The sequence below is a fragment of the Ceratotherium simum genome, chromosome 19 (genome assembly GCF_057802395.1).
Source record: "Ceratotherium simum simum isolate JZ-2026a chromosome 19, ASM5780239v1, whole genome shotgun sequence".
In the NCBI taxonomy this organism is placed as follows: domain Eukaryota; kingdom Metazoa; phylum Chordata; class Mammalia; order Perissodactyla; family Rhinocerotidae; genus Ceratotherium; species Ceratotherium simum.
The window spans coordinates 41,903,940-41,922,238 of record NC_141918.1 but is presented as its reverse complement, the minus strand read 5'-3'; the positions used below and the strand labels follow the sequence as shown (position 1 = coordinate 41,922,238).

The 18,299-nt window shown below is 36.3% G+C and overlaps 1 protein-coding gene across 2 annotated transcripts in view; it reads left to right on the top strand.

Moving 5' to 3' along the window:
• The window catches only part of TBC1D32 (TBC1 domain family member 32), a 197,457-nt gene that overhangs the window by 97,278 nt on the left and 81,880 nt on the right, over positions 1-18,299 (top strand). For both annotated transcript variants that reach the window (XM_087444041.1, XM_014781194.2), the window contains exon 23: positions 364-452. In XM_087444041.1, the coding sequence (XP_087300167.1) occupies positions 364-452 (89 nt within the window). The remainder of the gene's footprint in view (positions 1-363; positions 453-18,299) is intronic.

The following is an 18,299-nucleotide window of genomic DNA, read 5'->3' as shown; positions in this document are numbered from 1 at the left end:
AAGTAGTTTACATTTTTTAGCAGCTTCATCAGTATTTAACTGGCTGCATAAGCTGCTCATGAAGGACCAAAGTGGGGTATAAATTAGTGATTCTCCCCTTGGGCTAAACATTAGATGATTCATCTCAGGAACTTTTACAAATCTTAATGCCCAGGCCATACCCAGACCAATTAATTCAAAATCTCTGGGAGTGAGACTCAGGCATTAGTAATTTTCTTTCTTTTTTTTTTTTTACAGCTCCCTAGATGATTCAAATGTAAAGCCAAATTTGAGAACGACAAATCTAAATAAATCTTTGTTGATTTGGTTTTCTTTACATGGTGTCAGTCAAGCATAGTCTCACTCTAAATCTTTCTTTTTCAGGATCTTATTGATAGACTTATAATTCTTAATTCTGAAGCTAAGATTCGTTCTTTATTCAACTATGAACAATCACACATCTTTGGTCTGAGGTAAGGTGCTAAATTTTACTTGAGATATCTTTTCTATGTTGCAGAAACAGTGAAGCATATGTTTATACTTTCAAAAAGTATTTAAATAAGCTAATTTTTAAAGTATGTTTAAAGGTAATTTGTCTTCCTGTAACATTACAGACAAAATAAAATAAATGATAGCCATTGGGTTTTTATATTATGGCCCTTGTCTACATTTAGTTTCTGTATTATTATAGTATCTTCCACTTTTGCTGGATTTACTAGAGGCGTTTTGCAGACTAGTCAGTTTACTCCATAGTCAACCGGAGTTCCCTTGGGTCCGTGTTTGGTTGGTCTTCTGCCATAATATAGTCTTGGAAGAGGCCTAGAAATGAATGAATTGTCTTGAGGCCCAGATTTTGCTACTTGATGTTAATCATTACTCTTTGACTTCAGTTTTCCCAACGTTTAAATCTTTCTGGTTGAGTTTCTATTCTTTAACATTTTGTTTAGCATGTTCAAATGCAGGGAAATAGGTAGAGGTGTTTGGGCTACAGAGACTCAAAATTCTTAATCGTATCGTCCTATTTAGACATATAACTTGCTTCCCTATCTATAAATTACTACTTTTAAAAGCAGCTGAATTGGGCCGGCCCCGTGGCTTAGCGGTTAAGTGGGCGCGCTCCGCTGCTGGCGGCCCGGGTTCAGATCCCGGGCGTGCACCGATGCACAGCTTCTGCGGCCATGCTGAGGTCATGTCCCACATACAGCAACTAGAAGGATGTGCAGCTATGACGTACAATTATCTACTGGGGCTTTGGGGGGAAAAATAAATAAATAAAATTATAAAAGCAGCTGAATTAAAGAAAATTCCCATTTTCATGGGGTGGGATTTTTTCACCCCCTTTCTACTAGCAAAGTAACTTTTTTAGGCTTGAGGGGAGGGGGTCAGCAAGAATGTTCTACCTAAGAAATAAAGCAATTACTTTTCTAAAATTTGCCTTCTCTGGTGGTGTTATATATTGTAGATCTTAGACTCAAACTTTTTTTTTTTTTTTACCATTCATTAGTTGCAGAGCTTCATTTTTGGACTTTCTAGTTCAAAGAAGGTGGAAAAATGCTGCAGCTGTTATAACTCTGAATAGTGTCCCCTTTATCTCAAAATGTATTTGCACATTAAATTTTAACTTTCCGTGTATAGCATCAGCTACATCATCTAGCAAACAGTGATGAGGAATACGAGGAAAAATCCATTCAGTAGATCCTCCTTTTGCATAGCAAGTACATTTCTGAGTTTTGTAGTTATAGAATATAGATTTTGGCCTCTTGTTATTGATACATTGAGTGAATTTCTTTTTTTCTGTATGTTTTCTTTTGTAGAAGAGTATTTTTCTCTAGTGTTCTTCTGGCAAAAAATTTAACAATAGGATTTTAAGTCATGTAAAAAGCAATCTAGGAAGTAAAATGCTCCTGGGAATAAAACATAAATTTGCATAGTGTATGTTTTCTCATAATATCCAAATGGAGTCGTTCTGTCCTACGCTAGAAAATTTGCCATCCCCTTGTTCATACATATAGTAGAGTTGTGAAATGTAGTGGTTAGCAAATGTAGTGGTTAGGGACTCTGGGGTCAGAGTCCCTGCTCTTTACTAGTTGTATGATGTGGCATGTCAATTACCCATCTGTAAAATGGAGGATAATTACATTATTTTCCTCAGAGTTATTGCGAGAATTACATGTGAAAAATTAAAAGGGCATATAACAGTGCCTGGCACATAGCAAGCGTAAAACGTAAAAATGTTAGTAAGAGATGTCATAGTAGTGGTACTTCAAGTGTTTCTTTATATCTACTTGCTCTATACTGTTTTTGTATCTTACTGGGAAATAAATTTTGTCTTCATTTTTTCAGCATCCCAGTAGTCTCCCACATGCCGCCAAGTAATTTGCTATGTTTACAACATCAGCATTCAGACAAGGAGAATGACAAAATCACTTTCTGAGGAAAAGTTTGTGTTTTATTTTATTTACCTTTTAACAAGTTTTTCTTTGACAAGAAATTTATTTCATTGTGTTTTGAAGTTCATTCTCATAGTAATATTTAATTCAGTTGTATTTTTAAGTTACACATTTGAAGTTAGATAATTTACTTCCATTTTTCTGCTAATTTCAGTCTAGCATTGGTCATTGAGGTCCAATGGTGATAATTTAGATCATAGCTTTGTATTATATAAATCTTATGCTTCTGTGTGTTTTGAATTCTTACGTGTATCTTTTTCTTTCACTCCCACAGTGTTTTTGTTTGTTCCTAATTGTACCATCATTGCACCATTCTCTTCAGTAGATCATCTCATTAATGTGTTTCGCTTCTACATTTAGCTTTGCTTGTTCCATTCACTTTATTTTTTCTCTGCTTCGAAAATCTAAGAGTAGCATATGAGTTAAGTTTGATACAACGTATTTAAATTTACCAAAGCACTTCAATGAGGCTAATATAGGACCTAATGAAATGTGGATTTTTCACTTTTCAACAGCATGACATTCTATTTAAATTTCTGAATTTTTATTTGCCGAGACCTACTTACAAATCTTATATTATAAATGACTAATATATGAGAAGGTTGCTCTTTTGACTAGCCCTCCTATCCTCCTTGTTTCCACTTCCAACGTATTCTTTTCTACTATTGGTATCAGCGTGCAGACATGCCTTCACATGTCCCATCATACAAATAAACAAACAAAACACACTCTAAAAGAAACTTCCCTTGACCTCACATCTCTCTACAGCCACTGTCCTAATTCTCTGCCTCTCACCACAGCAAAATGCAGACTCTCCCCACTTGCTCACCTCTGCTTACTCCTCAGCCCACTTCGATTTGACATTGACTCTATAACTCTGTCAGAACTGCACATCCTGCCCTTCTCAAGGTCACGTGTACCTTCTGTGCTGGCGAATCTAGAGGATTCTTCTTTTTTTAATTCTCATCTTACTGTAACTATCAGTAGCGTTTGATATAGTGGACTATTTCTTTCTGTGTAAAAGTTCTCTTCACTTCTGTGACACCACACACTCCTATGGCTGATGTTTCTCCTCTTTTACATTCTTTAAGCAACCTCTGAATGTTGTAATACTCAGGACTTGGTCTTGGGCCCACTTATTTTCTGTATACTCTGCCCCTAGTTCATCCACTTATACCTTTGCCTTTGTCTATATGCCAATGGATGCCCCAATTTATATCCCAGCCTAAATCACTATTCTGAGCTACCAGACTCATATATACAACTCCCTCTTAACTTTCAATTCCTACGTTACTCAGACATCACAAACTTAACATGTCTAAAACTAAACTCTTGGATCTACTCCCATAAAAACAAATTAAATTTTTTGTTTCCATTTCATTAAGTGGCCCAACCATCTATTCAGTTGCTCAATCTTGAGAGTCATCTTAACTTTTTTTCTTTGCTTTTCAAACAATTTATCTTTATTATAAAGAAACTAACCAATGCAGGAAACTAAATATAATAAATTAAGTAAAATCCCTCCTCATTCTGAAAGTAACATTGTTAACATTGAGGAAAATCATTCTAGACATCTTTCTATGCATATACAGACAGAAGAATAGATAGATAGAAATAAATTCTTTTATAAAAGTGGAATCATAATATAGTTTCCATTTTAAATTTGAACTGAATTTTATAGAAAAGAGAAAGAAACCCTGGTGACACAGAAAGAATTGCTGAATCTCAAATAACTTTTTTCACTCCTGGGGTTATTATTTCCCCAGAGATTCGTCTAAGGTTAAGAGAAAAGATTATGTAAAACATTTCAAGTGATTTGAGCATTATATTTCACTTTTAGACGGTACTGATCAACTCTCTACTATGAAAGATGAGGACATTAATACTCTCATTGGCCTTCCACCTTCCTTCTATCCACCTGTGTTAGCAGAGTGTTTTACTGCCATTCTCTAACCTGCCTTCATGAGTCAGAGACCCTATTTTCCTCTCTACCCAGGAGGGAGATTAAGTTAATCTGGGTTTCTTGGTGTAGTGACATAAAATATGCAGTACTTTTTATATATGACTACAGAATAAGATTTATAATTTTTTAGCTTACTCTTCTCTATTTACTCAGCCAGTATTTACTGAGCACTTATTACGCTCTGTGCTAGATGTGGGGGATGTAATGATGAGCGAATAAGATGTGGTGCTCATTCTCTTTAACCTCACTACCTGGTAAGGGATCGAATATTAAGATAATGAAAAAAAAAAGGGAAGTAATTAATGCAATAAAGAAGCACATCCTTATAAAGCTCTCCACCTTCCCATTTTAAATAACTAGCAATTCCAGACTCCTTTATGTGGCTTTCCAGGAGCTCCATAATATAGCTCCACCTTTCCTGTGTATGGAATTTATGGTGATGCATACATGGAAGTATTTAGAATGTTAGTAGAAATGTGTTGATTCAGTGTATTCAAGGAAGAAATACTAGGAAAAAGTGGCAGGGTAAAGAGAAGGGGCTTGTGACTGACTGCAAGCATGAGGCGAACCAAGAGCATGCTTGGAATTCCTTCAAGTGGAGATGAATGCCAAGACTAAGCTGCACAGAACCATTCTGGGTGCCCTGGACAAGTGCCCCCTGCTCACGTTCATGCTATGATGATAATACTTAAAAAGTGACATACGAAGTATGTAGTAGTTAATAACAGAATTTTCATTCTGCTGGTGGTGAGATTTGATCTGAGTTATTAGCAAACTCCTGGGGGATCCACCATATTCAAAATACACTCCAAAACAAGTGAAAAGATTAGTCCCAAATTTCAGAGATTGTTTTATTCCTTCAAGTAGTTCAAATAAACATTCACATTAAGGAGACACTGATTTTTATTTCCAGAAATGAATTGAAATTCAGAGATGTTTGGTTTGATTTTTAAAATAAATTTCTATATACCATGCATTAAAAACATGAACTCTTAGAGGAAGATGGGCATGGATGTTAGCCCAGGGCCAGTCTCCCTCAGCAAAAAGAGGAGGATTGGCAGATGTTAGCCCAGGGCTGATCTTCCGCACAAAAACAAAACAAAACAAAACATGAACTCTTTTAAACTTATAAGTGTTATAATGGATATTAACTTGGCATTACCCTACCTCAAGTGCCACAGTCTCTGATATGAAATTCTAAAATTCAGAAAAAAATTTTAAAAGCTAAAATAGTTTTACAAACCTATTTTCTGTCCATATGTAATCTTACCTGAAATGATGTGAAACTCTTTATAGTCTTTAGTTAGCCTGCCGAATTTGAATATCAGTATCTTTTGCCGAAGAAATATTAATGTGCTTGATTATGAGGCATTGCTCCAGACTCTGCATGCATTATATTTTCTTATTAAATGTATAAAAATTCTAAATTTTTGGTCCTAAGGTTTACAGATAAGAAAGGATAGACCTTGACATCATGACTTTGCAATTCTTAAATCATTTAGGAGTAAGGGCAGGGGACACTAGGGGAAAGAGACATTGTATCATATGGTTTTTCAAAATCGAGCTTTGCAATGATATACAATGCCCATTTCTGCACTAGACTGGGAGGCTCCCTTTGCATCTGAGGCAAAATAATGTCTGTATCTTTCTTGTTGATAGTTGGGCCTAAGGCTCAGCTGCAGAGCTCTTAGCATCCTGGTTCCCAGAGAGCATAGTGGGATCTCCTCAAGTTAGCACTAACAGGGAACCTCACAGGGGGCCCACAGCGTGGTTGGTGTGAGCTGCTGTGCCTCATATCCTGACCACATTGATAAAAACAATCTGGCCACAGACCGTTCTTTTGACTATAACTAGGTTATGCTTATTGGTGCATATGCAAAGCTATATTAATGTCTCCTGGAGAGCATCAACAATTTATGCAGCTGTGTGTAGTGTTATGGTGATAAATTGGATGTCTGCGAGTTATTTGGGGTTATAGAATGAAACATGTTAAGAGCGTTTTTTTCCAATGCATAAGAAGTCCTCTATTAGTATATTTATATTTTATAATATATATAAAACATATAACTATACCATAAAACTTATAGGGTCAATATAAAATTAATATTAATGTTATATTCTTTTGTGTGTGTGTGAGGAAGATTAGCCCTGACCTAACATCCATTGCCAATCCTCCTCTTTTTGCTGAGGAAGATTGGCCCTGGACTAACATCCGTGCCCATCTTCTTCTACTTTATATGGGACACCGCCACAGCATGGCTTGATGAGCAGTGCATCGGTGCACGCCCGGGATCTGAACCTGCGAACCCTGGGCCGCCTCAGCGGAGCGAGTGAACTTAACCACTATGTCACCAGCAGACCCCGATGTTATATTCTTAATGTGTATATAACAATACATTGTTATTTATTAAGAGCAGTAACCAAGTAGAGTCTTAATGTTTAGCAAGAAATCCTGCAAGTCTTAGGAGTCTGGTGACTCTCCTTAATGTTTGTTTGCCCTGACATTCTGACTGAGTATACTTTAATTTTTGGCCCCCTCAGAACACTTCCATTTTTGTAGGTCAATAATGTCAGTTTCCTGTGGTTAAGCCTAAACCCTTTAGCCAGGAAGAATTTTATTTCAGGTTTCTCACATAAACAAGATAAACTCATTTGGTCTGTCAAATTGGCATTTAAATTTTTAAGTAACTTCTTTACCCAAAATATTTTTATGACAAAAATTAAATCATATTGATTCAGTTTCATTACATTAGAGATAAAATTTAATAAGGTAAAAAGAATTCTTTTTAAAAAGACAATTTAGAGCTTAGAAAACAAATAATACTTGTTTTTGTTTTATGTATTTGAGCAAAAGCAAAGGACTGAGTGCAAGTCCAGGTTCTGTGCCTTAAATTTACTTTCCACTTCAGCACGGAGTCTGTATTTATCTTTTTTGGCAGAACAGCTAGAGAAGATATTAGTTTGTGGTCTGTGTGACATCTACCAAACACTATTTTCTATTTATTTTTATTAGAGTAATAAGTGTACGTAGTTAAAAAACCAAATAGTATGGGAAAGCTTTTAAGAATGAAGAGGACTCCTCTGCCCATCCTTCCCCACTCCCAAGTCCCACTGCTCAGAGGCTGCCCCTTTCAGCTCCTTGAATTGTTTCTTGGTATTCATCTCCAGATTTTTAAATAACATGCTTATACTACAACCATGTCTTGATTTTTAAACTTCAGATTTTATCTTTTGTCTTCAGAGATTTAGAAGCTTAGGATTTAGATTTCCTCTGCCCTCCCTCTCTCTCTGCTGTATAGTTTTATCACAATCTTGATTAAATCACCATTGAAAGTTTACCTTATTATAGCTATATAAATATTATTCATTTATGGGCCAAGTAGTCTGCTATGACTATATTTCCTTTTTCCTACTTTATTTTTCCTGAAGTTAATAATTGCGTGATTTTTTCCATTTGCTCCATTTTCTGTGTATCTGCTAATGTATACCTAGACTATCCTAAAAAATACACTGCTACGTCTGCTGCTGCATAACACTTGCACAGTGCTCGTTATGTCCCAGGTACTGGTCTTAGTTTTACATTTAAGTCTAATTTCAGAATAACCCTATGAAATAGGTACTCTTCTTATCTCCATTTTCACAAATGACTCATCTGAGCCACAGAGAAGTTAAGCCCATTTGCTTAAGGTGACACCGCTAATGACTAGGGAAGCTGGTTATTGAATCCAGATAGCCTGGTTTCAGAGAATGTAATGCCTGACCTATACATTATACTGCTTTACAACATAAATGCCTTACAATCATTCTTTCCAATTATATTTTATAATTTCAAGGTTTTCACATTCTTGAGGGCAGGGACCATGTGCTATTCATACTTGTGAAAGCATAAACTCTCAATAAGCTAAAAGACTTTGGGTAATCTATTGTCATTTTTTCTTGTATCACATACTTTGGTTTCATTTTGTACTGGAGGATCTTTTGGCCCTATGTCTCAGCCTCCCTGGGATTTCTCTTCATCATCATCTTGGGAATTGCCTTGTTTCTCTTCTGAGTTGGATCCTCTTTTACCTGGGATCCAATTTTCTGTTTCTTGGTTACTCCCTTATTTTCATGGAGATACTTTCTCAGTAAGAAAGGATTGTGGGAGGAAGTTTTTGAGACAGATATGGGATGAAAACTTCCACAATATAATTTTGGGAACTACAAAACAGATGGATAAGTTGTAACTGATTTAGTAGGCCAGGGAAAACTAAAACCCACGCTGATAGTGGGGGAGGCCCAGTAGCAGCTTTTTATGTATCAGAAGATTCTTGAAGTACTAGGAATTAGAGGCACCACTGAGAATGGAGATGAAAGTGGAGGGTTAGGTGAAAGTATAAGATGATAGGATTAGTTGAAATTATAAGATTCAGGTATGCCCTCACATTCCCTCCACTCCTACCCCACTCAGCTTGGGTGACTATTCTTCCCCTACTTTGGTAGAACATTGGAGGTTTACCTTCAGGAAATCGTGAATCAGAGACAAGTGCAGCTGAGAGGAGGAGTACTGTGCTGAAAAAAGTTGTGTTATTCTCTGAGAATTCAAGAGATATATTATAATCCTATTTCCTTTCCTCTTCAAATTTATTTTTCTCAGCATTAATAAGGCATCACTTTTCCATTTGCTTAGTTTTTTCTATATACCTAGCAGTAATGTATCTCAAGATTGTTCCCATAAAAATATAATAACTAATAATAATAATAATGTCAAATGCTTACAACAGTGCTTACTGCATGCCAGATATTATTCTAAGCACTTTAAATATTTTGAGTCATTTAAAGTTCAGCACATTAAAGCTCCGAACAGCGATCACAATAACATTCTTCCACTAGCACGGTATAATTTCCCTCCCGCGAACAAAAATGCTCTTACTCTCTTCCCTAGCAGGGAGATCTAGAGTCTCTTCAGTGTTAGCATAAATCTCTAGGTGACTTTCATTCTTTGTCGGTTCACTTACAATCACTTATTCACATCCTTTAACCTGCAGACTAAATTACAAGTCAACACCCTATGTAAAATAGCAAGGGAAAGAGATGGAAGAAAAAGGAAATTGGTTAATATATAAATGTTTGCTTAACAGAGCAAAGTTGAAAATTTGGTTAGCTAGTATAGTCCTTGTCTCTACAAGTGGACATGAGGATTTAGTTGATTATTTATAACTTCTTTCCCCTACTACCCATTCTATTTTTCCTTGATTCTCAACCAGCCTGAGCTGGTTAGGATCCGTTATCTAGTGGGGCAACCCAAGCTTCATTCTGTGGTTCTTGAGCCGTTAGTGGTGCTCTCTGTATTGGGTTGCATTAGTATTCCATTAACTTTTACTGCTAGATATGCCAGTATCAGGAGGGGCTACAGAGTATTCCCTGGATGCTAGACTTTACTTTCCTCTGCCTCTATTGCACAGCAAAGTTTTCTTTTTCTTGGTGATTATTGTCAATCCTTTCAACTTACAGAGTTACCTTATTTTGCTTATTAGTCCAGGGGTTTGAGGAGCCTCAAAAGGTTAGAGGAAAGTTTATTTTCCATTCTGGTAGAAATAGAGAAATATTCTCTTTTGGAATGAGATCTGAAAACCACCATTCCCCTGCATGCCCCACCTCAAGGAATTGAGAGGTCAGAAAACCAAAGAAAATTATCATTTCCCCTTCCATCCCTTAGCTCCTAGATCCATGTTATAGTTGTAAGAGAAATAGCCCCATAGATTGGTTGCTGGCTCAGAGTATCTTATAGGACAGCACCTCAGTATTGCAAGGTATTGTGTCCTACGTGATGTCATAGTGAGTTTTCAACATGCCATTCCACCGATATCTAAGATTAGCTACTTCTGGGACATTATAAGACCCAGTGAATATTGTGGATGTTTGCTTGATGCTTTACTTTTGTTGTTAAATTAGTTTCTTGGTCAGAAGTGGTGTTTTATGGATACTGTGACCTTTAATAAGGCATCAGTAAGTACACAATTGGTGAGAAGTGTTTGGTAGAGAAGCATAGTGGTCATGGAGGTCAAATTTCATACCTGAAGTAAGAAGGCATTTAATGTAATTAGGCTGCCACCAGGTAGTTGGTTGGTCTCTCAGGTTATATGCTATGTCTTGAGTCCAGTGTTGGTCTCTACCTATGGCAATTTGGGCATCAGTGGTAACTGTAGCCAGATCATCTGTGATCAGGGAATTCATGTTGTTTAAATCATGGATGCTCCCTATGTAAATTTAGCTACCAATCTGGTATTTTGCATTATATGATTTTCCAAAACATAAACATAAAGTTATATGTACACAGAACTCCACTATCAAGAGCAAGTATCATTTGTAAGAAGATTAAACTGTCCCGGAGGACACAATATATGAACATGTGGCTCACACATTCACAATACATACCTATGGCTCATGGGAAACTTTCTCTAGGTGGCCAAGGGAGAAGAAAAAATTAAATCGAGTTCATAGATGATACTGTGTGATATGCTATCACCTGCTAGAGTTGGACTACTATAGCTTTATAGCTTTTCAAAGAGGGAAAATCTTGAAGTACCATATCTACTTATTTACTGTGTTTAGAAGGAGATATGATTCAAAATACTGATTTTATAGACTTACGGAACCTGGTGAATGGTTGGGCTGGATGGTCAGGGGCTCAGAGTGAAAAAGACTAGAGGATTGGTTTAAGAAGATTGGTGGAAAAGGTATATATGTGGTCCTCTGAGAATATATCCAGTTTGAAAGAATATTTTTGATTCCTATGAATGCTCTTGAAAGGAATCCCTCCTCCTCCAAAGGAGGGAAAATAATCCCTCTGGTTGATAGGTCAGCCTCTTTACTCAGCTACCCTAGTGCTTACTCAAATGGGCTTATGAACAAACTGGCCATGATGGCGGAGGCTAGAGATTATGTTTATCAAATGATAATAAAACAAGAATATTTACGTAACAAAGAGAACATGGATTTACTCCAAAATCTTAGGAGCCCTTTTGTGAATCTTGTATTGCACCTTGCCAGAAGCTCCATAAAGGATCTAATCAACCACTAAAACTTTGACCAACATTAAATCTGCTGGATTAAAGGCTCAAGTGATAGATTATCTTGACTTGGAGCCTGCTTGAGTTTTAGATCTTAGTCTAGCCCCTGGGTCACGCAAAGTTGATAGAGTTATGGGTTCCTTGATGAGTAGTTCAGAGCAGCACACCCAAATAAGGTAGATGTTGTTTCCAAAATTCAAAGAGGCTAAAATCATGCATTATCTCACTGTCTTGGTGGTAAATAGTATGTATAAGATTTAGTAATGTATCGTGCATGTTATATATGATATCTTGACATTCTAGACCACTAGAACTCAGAAACTTCACTGAGATGGCAATGAAATGTCTCACTCTCTGGCACACATGTGTTTTACTAAAACATCTAGAGTACCAGCTACTTCCTGCCTGCCTAGGTCCAGTTAGCATTATGTTATAAGTAGAGTAGTTTTTTATGATGACCTGAGGGATAGTAGGACAATCAAGGCTGTCTTGGACTAAGTTTTGATAAAGTGATAAAGGTGTATTATTGTCCATGTCAGGTGAAAGCAGACTGCTTGTGGTATTCACGTCAGCAGTATCTTACCAGTTACAGAGGCTTTGTTCATTCACCCTTGTAAAGAGACTTTATCTTGATGATGTCTTTTGTTACATATAATAAATAGATACACTAAGGCTTAGGGAAAGATGAGAACACTGGGCAGACTGAGCAATTCTTGCAACTTCCGATGTATATGGGAAGTTTGTTCACTGAAGCTCAGAGTCTGTATTTAATATTTCAGAGGGTTTTGATATCAATAATAAAAACATGGCTGGCTTTCCACTATTGTGACAAGACTGTTGAGAAAATCCTGAGACTCTCATCAATATCTTGTGCTAATTTTTTTTTTTTTCAAATGCAGTTTATAAATTGTGACCATTTTATTTAAGTAATATGTTTTAGGGTTGTCTGTGTTGCTTCACAGAAGGTTTAATTTGCTTATTGCGACAAGGGAAGAGAAAATCTAATGATGGTAAGGTTTTGGTGAAAGTTATGTCTAGAGATTATACTTGTGTGTAGCATGAAATGTCTAATAGAGATAGGGACTTAGCCTTCAGTGCCGGAAGTGAGGTGAGGCAGGTCTTATTGGATGTCATTGATAAACCTGACTCAACTGAGGCCATAGATTTGACTGAATATCACCACAGATATGCAAATGCTTTCACAGAGTTACTAAAGGGGCCCGGATCCCTCCCACCTTTAAATAGTCATCTATCATGACTCCAAAAGCTTTGCTGTGAGCAAACAAACTTTTATGTCTTCACCACCTTCAAACAGCAGCACGATATCCTTGGGGTGCTGCACTGGGCTCCTGGGAGCCATAAGACTATAATAGTGTGGGCAATGTTTGCACACTACTTAACAGTGTATGGAATAGGGAATAAACGACAGCTAAGATCTCTGATTACTGTCTTTTGGTGTACAGAAACTTCTCTTATTTTGATAAAAATAACCTAATAAGGCCTCACCTAAGAAGGTTTGTGTCTGGGGTTGGGAAAGTCAATCTACTTCTGACTGTATCTTGAGAGAGAAAGACACATAACATACACACAAACACTTCTGAAATTTGCCTATGTAACTTACTATTGATATCTTTCTATAAACTTAAATTATTCTTTTAATATTTTATCTCTGCCCATAAAAAAACTGACAATGTACCATTAAAACTTTTATCGAGTTTACCTATGAATTTGGATACACCTTAGATAATTGTTGACTTTCTTTGGAATACTTCTTGATATAATCAGCTTGTTTTATACGTGAAATAATCAGCAGTTTTTTTCATAACTTTGAGAACTTTGGATTGAGGCCAACAGAAATTAAACTTCACAATTTGTTGCTTATAAGCCTGATAATATGTAAGTTTTGAGACATGTTCTTATGGTCATTTTTATAGATTAGTGGATATAAAATAATCTGCACACTTCTATTCACTTGGTAAACCTAGCCATAATATTATGATTAGGCTAACAAATAAGTGCCTTACTCAAGTGGGTTTTGCTTCCATGTTTATTCTAGCTGCTAGCTTATACAAATATGCTGGTATAATTAATGAGCCATTAAAATCTGTTTATTCGATGGTTACATAATTAAGTAGTAAATGGCATTAGTTGTTACTGAGTCTTACAAGAATCTTTATGCATAATCATTAAAGTATGCATTCTTTTATTAGTATTCAGAATTTGTTCCTTTGTTGCATACAAGTTTATACTTACGGGTATAATGTTATACTTTTTACCATTACTCACCCTAGCATAACGCTTATTTTTTTTATGAACTATTAAAAACGTGAATATTGCATAAAATATAAACATACCGCTTAACAAACAGTTGTAAAATAAATGTCCACATAATCTCAATCACGTAAACAAAGAAAACTTACTATTCTGACTTTTATGGTATTTACTTCTTTGGTTTACTTTATATTTTTACTGGCTAGTTATATATTCCTAAACAATATATTTTAATCTTGCTGCTCTTTGAGCTTTATATTAATGGTGGCATAGACTGTATATTCTGTCACATCTTACCTTTTCTGTGTAGCATTATGTTTCTAAGATTAATGTTGAATGTATTTCAGTTAGTTTCTTTTCATCACTGTATATTATTCCATGGTATAAATATACCGTGTTTTGTTGATATATTATGCTGGTAGTGGACATTTGGGTTATTTCCAGTTTTTCAGTTTTGGCTATTATAAACAACTCTATTATATGTAGAACGTTAGCTTCATATCTCTTTGTATACATATGTAAATAATTCTTTAATGTGTTAAAAACAGCTAAATGAATATGTAAAGGTCTGTTTCTGAACTCCTATTCTGTTCAGTTGGATATTTGTTCATCCTTGTACAAATATCACGTTGTTTTAATTACTGTAGCTTTGTAATAAGTTACAATAACTGATAGAGTGATTCTTCCCACTTTGTTCTTTTTCAAAAATATCTTGGCTACTTTTAGTCCTTTTCTTTCCATATAAATTTTAGAATCAGCTTGTCACACACACCAGCCCACTGGGATTTAATTATTATTGGATTGAATCTATAGATCAATAGTGAGTGAACTGACATCTTTACTCTACTGAGTTTTTCAATCCGTAAACATGGTATATATCTCCAGTTAATTTAAGTGTGCTTTAATTACTCTAATTAAAATGTTGTTTTTTCCCTAGAGGTCTTATATATCTTTTGTGAATTTAATTTTGGTAGCCTTACATTACGTTCCCCAGTATGTGCGACAGTATATGGCAGTGTCAGCCAGTGCTTCAGAGCGTGGACTCTGGATCCATGTTGCCACAGCGGTCTTAGGCAAGATTCTTTTTTTTTTTTTTTTTTTAAGATTTTATTTATTTATTTATTTTCCCCCCAAAGCCCCAGTAGATAGTTGCATGTCATAGCTGCACATCCCTCTAGTTGCTGTGTGTGGGATGTGGCCCCAGCATGGCTGGACAAGCGGTGCACGCCCGGGATCCGAACCCCGGCCGCCAGGAGCGGAGCGCGCGGACTCAACCGCTAAGCCACGGGGCTGGCCCCTTAGGCAAGATTCTTAACCTCTCTGTGCCTCTCTCCTCATATGTGAAATGAGGACAGTAACTATACCTTCCTCACAGAGTTATTGTGAGACCAAATATGTTACTCTTCTCCCAAATTTAGAACATGGTAAGCACCTGATAAATAGAGATAAATGTCTGAGATTGTGTAGGTATACAAATTATTCATTCATTTCATTTTTCTCTTTTTAAAAAAAGTTTCTTTGAAGTTATTAGTGGAGGCATTTTGTTAAGCCTTATAAAAATCTTAAATTTTTGATGAAATCATTGCATAATGTATATTTAAATTAAATCATAACTGAATTGGAGAAGAATGCACATCTTTATAACATTTAGCATTCTCATCCAGGTAGGTGCTGTGTCTCTCTTGAAATTTTTTACATTCTTCAATATTACAGTGTAGCTGTCTTCATATAGGTCCTGTGTGTTTCTTATTGTTATCTTCTATGTTATATTTTTTGGTATTAATGAGATTTCTTCTTCCATGTTAATGTTTTAATTGCTTATTACTGGTATGTTATAAGTAAACTCTTTTTTGTATTTTGTTACTGGTCACCCTACGTAATTCTCATATTCATATATATATATGAATTTTTTCCTGCTAGTTTCTAGTTGTCTCCAGGTCAACTAAATGGCAACATCATACTTTTAGTTGCTTAGGTGTAAACCTTGGAGTTTCTATTATTTTTCTATTGGTATGTAACAAATTACCACAGACTTTGTGGCTTAAAACAACACACATTTATTTTCTCAGTTTCTGTCTAGGTACACCTTAGCTAGGTCCTTGGTTCACAGTCTCACAAGGCTACAGTCAAGTGTGACACAGTGTGGGCTGGGGCTGTGGCCTCATTTGAAGCTCAATTAGGGAAAGATCTGTTTCCAAACTCACAGAGGTTGTTGGCAGAATATAGTTCTTCATGGTTTTAGGGCTCAGTGTCTTGTTTTTTTGCTGCCTAGAGACTAAAGGCCCTTGCAGGTTGTCAGTTGAGGCTGCACTCAACTTCTAGAGGCCATCTATAGTTCCTTGCCACGTGGTTTTCCCCAACGTGGCTGCTTGCTTCTTCCAAGCCAGGAGAGGAGAGAGACTCTAGCAAGAAGGGCACAGAGTCTTGTGTAATGTAATCATGTAATCACATACAGGTAATCATTTCCATCCTATCACCTTTAACATACTCTGATTAGAGGCAAGTCACAGGTCTTGCCTACATTCAAGGGAAGGGAATCACACAAGAGCAGGAGTACCAGGAGGCTGGGGATTGTGGGGGCCACCCTAAAAGTCTATCCAACACAGAGTCATTCTTTCAATCAACAGATCCTCTACTGGCAATACCCTGTTTAAAGCCACTACTTCATCTAAATTATTGCTATAGCTTTTTTAAAACTGGTATCTCTACTTCTGCCCCTGCCTAATTTCAGCCAGAGTGATCCCATTAAAGCACAAATAAGATCAACTGAATCCTGTACTCATAAGATTTTTCATATCATCAGGATGAAACCATACTTCAGTGGTTTCTCATGTCATTAAAGAAAAATCCGGAGTTATCATAATGGCCTTACAGAGTCCTGTGTGATCTGGACCCCTAACATTACTTTGACCTCATCTCCTAATACTTCTCTCTTGCTTATTCCACTTCAGCTACATTGGCCCCCTGACTGTTCTTCACGCATGCCGGACATGCTCTCACCTTAGGTCCTTTGCTGAAGTTGTTTGCTCTGCCCGGAACACTTTACCCCCGGAGAGCTCCATGGCTTGCTTCCTCTTTTCTTTTAGGTGTTTAGTGAAGTGTCATCTTCTTGGTGAGGTCTTTCTTAACCACCTGATTTAAAATTGCATACGGTGATCCATCTCCACTGCCCCCTTGTTAGATTTCCTTATTCATTTCCCTGCTTTAGTTGTCTCCATGCTCTGTTTTGTTTTGTTTTTTGACTTTTTGTTTTGTTCATTGTCTGTTCCTCTCCTCTGGTATTTTGCGTTCCATAAAGACTGGGACTTTTGTGCATGTGTGTTCAGTGATGTATTCTTAGCACTTAAAACAGTGGTAGGCACTTAGTAGGTATTCAACCAATATTCCTTAAGATTAAGTAAATTGAATTTTATGTCATGGGGAGTAGTTTCTAAATAAACAGTTTTATCATCTTCTAATAATGAACATTATTATCTCTTTTTAGATAGCATGGCTATTTTTTTCTCATCGTTTTTGCATTGACTTAAACTTAACAATGTTAAATAATGGACAGTTTTGCTTTCCTCATGACCTTAATGAGAATGCTTTTCCTGTTTATGCTTTTAGCTCTTGCACTGAGATAAATTTGTTTTTTAAATCAAATTTTAAAAGTAACCTTTCTTTAATTTACTTAGAATTTTTTGGAGGACAGGGAATAGAGAGGGGATGTTGAATCTTAAATCAAGTAGCTTTTAAGCATCTGGTCAGATGATTATATGGCTCTTTTCTATTATATATTGATGTCATGAATTACATCAGGAGATGTTTTAATAATAAACCATGCTTTTCTTCCTGGAATGAACTGTACTTGGTCACCGTAAGCTATTCTTTTAATTTACTGCTGGATCAAATTTGCTAAGCTTTATGTTATTCCTAGTACTTGTAAGATCTTTAAAAGGCTTACATCATTTGGTAAAGTTTCTATTTACTCATTCTCTGATGAGGAGAATTCGGTCCAGGTGTGGATTTGTTTTCCGAGTTGCTTCAGTTCACCTTGAATCATCTCAATGTCCATCTAGATCCCATAAACCCCTTCTTTCAAATCATAAACTAGAGGACAGTGAGCATCATTTTCATTACCTGGTCGCTGATTTAGTAGCCCACGGAAAGTAGAAAGGTCACTAGGTTCTCCCTTCATAATTTAAAGCTTTATTACTTAGTTGGTGACAACTTGATCCTTCCTAGTTTTCTAACAAAATGTCTAGAGTCATTCTTGACATCTTTGTTCTTTTGTCTCCACATATTCAGTCAATCAGGAAATTCTCTCTGCTTTTGACATAATTTTAAATTCCACTATATGTTTGAGTCTATGTCTGGAGTTTCTTTTGTTTATTCCTGTGTCATTACTATACTTTTAAAATTATTACAGCTTTGTACTGTGTTTTAATATCTGATGGTGTTAGCTCTCCTCCCAGTGTTGTTCAATTGTTCTGCTGGTATTGAATCTTGCTGTGGGTATGTCTGAGGACAGCCTGATTTCCTCCCCTTAGTGACTTGATCTTTTTCCTTGGATACCCCAGTGGTTCCTTCTTTTTATTTAAGTCT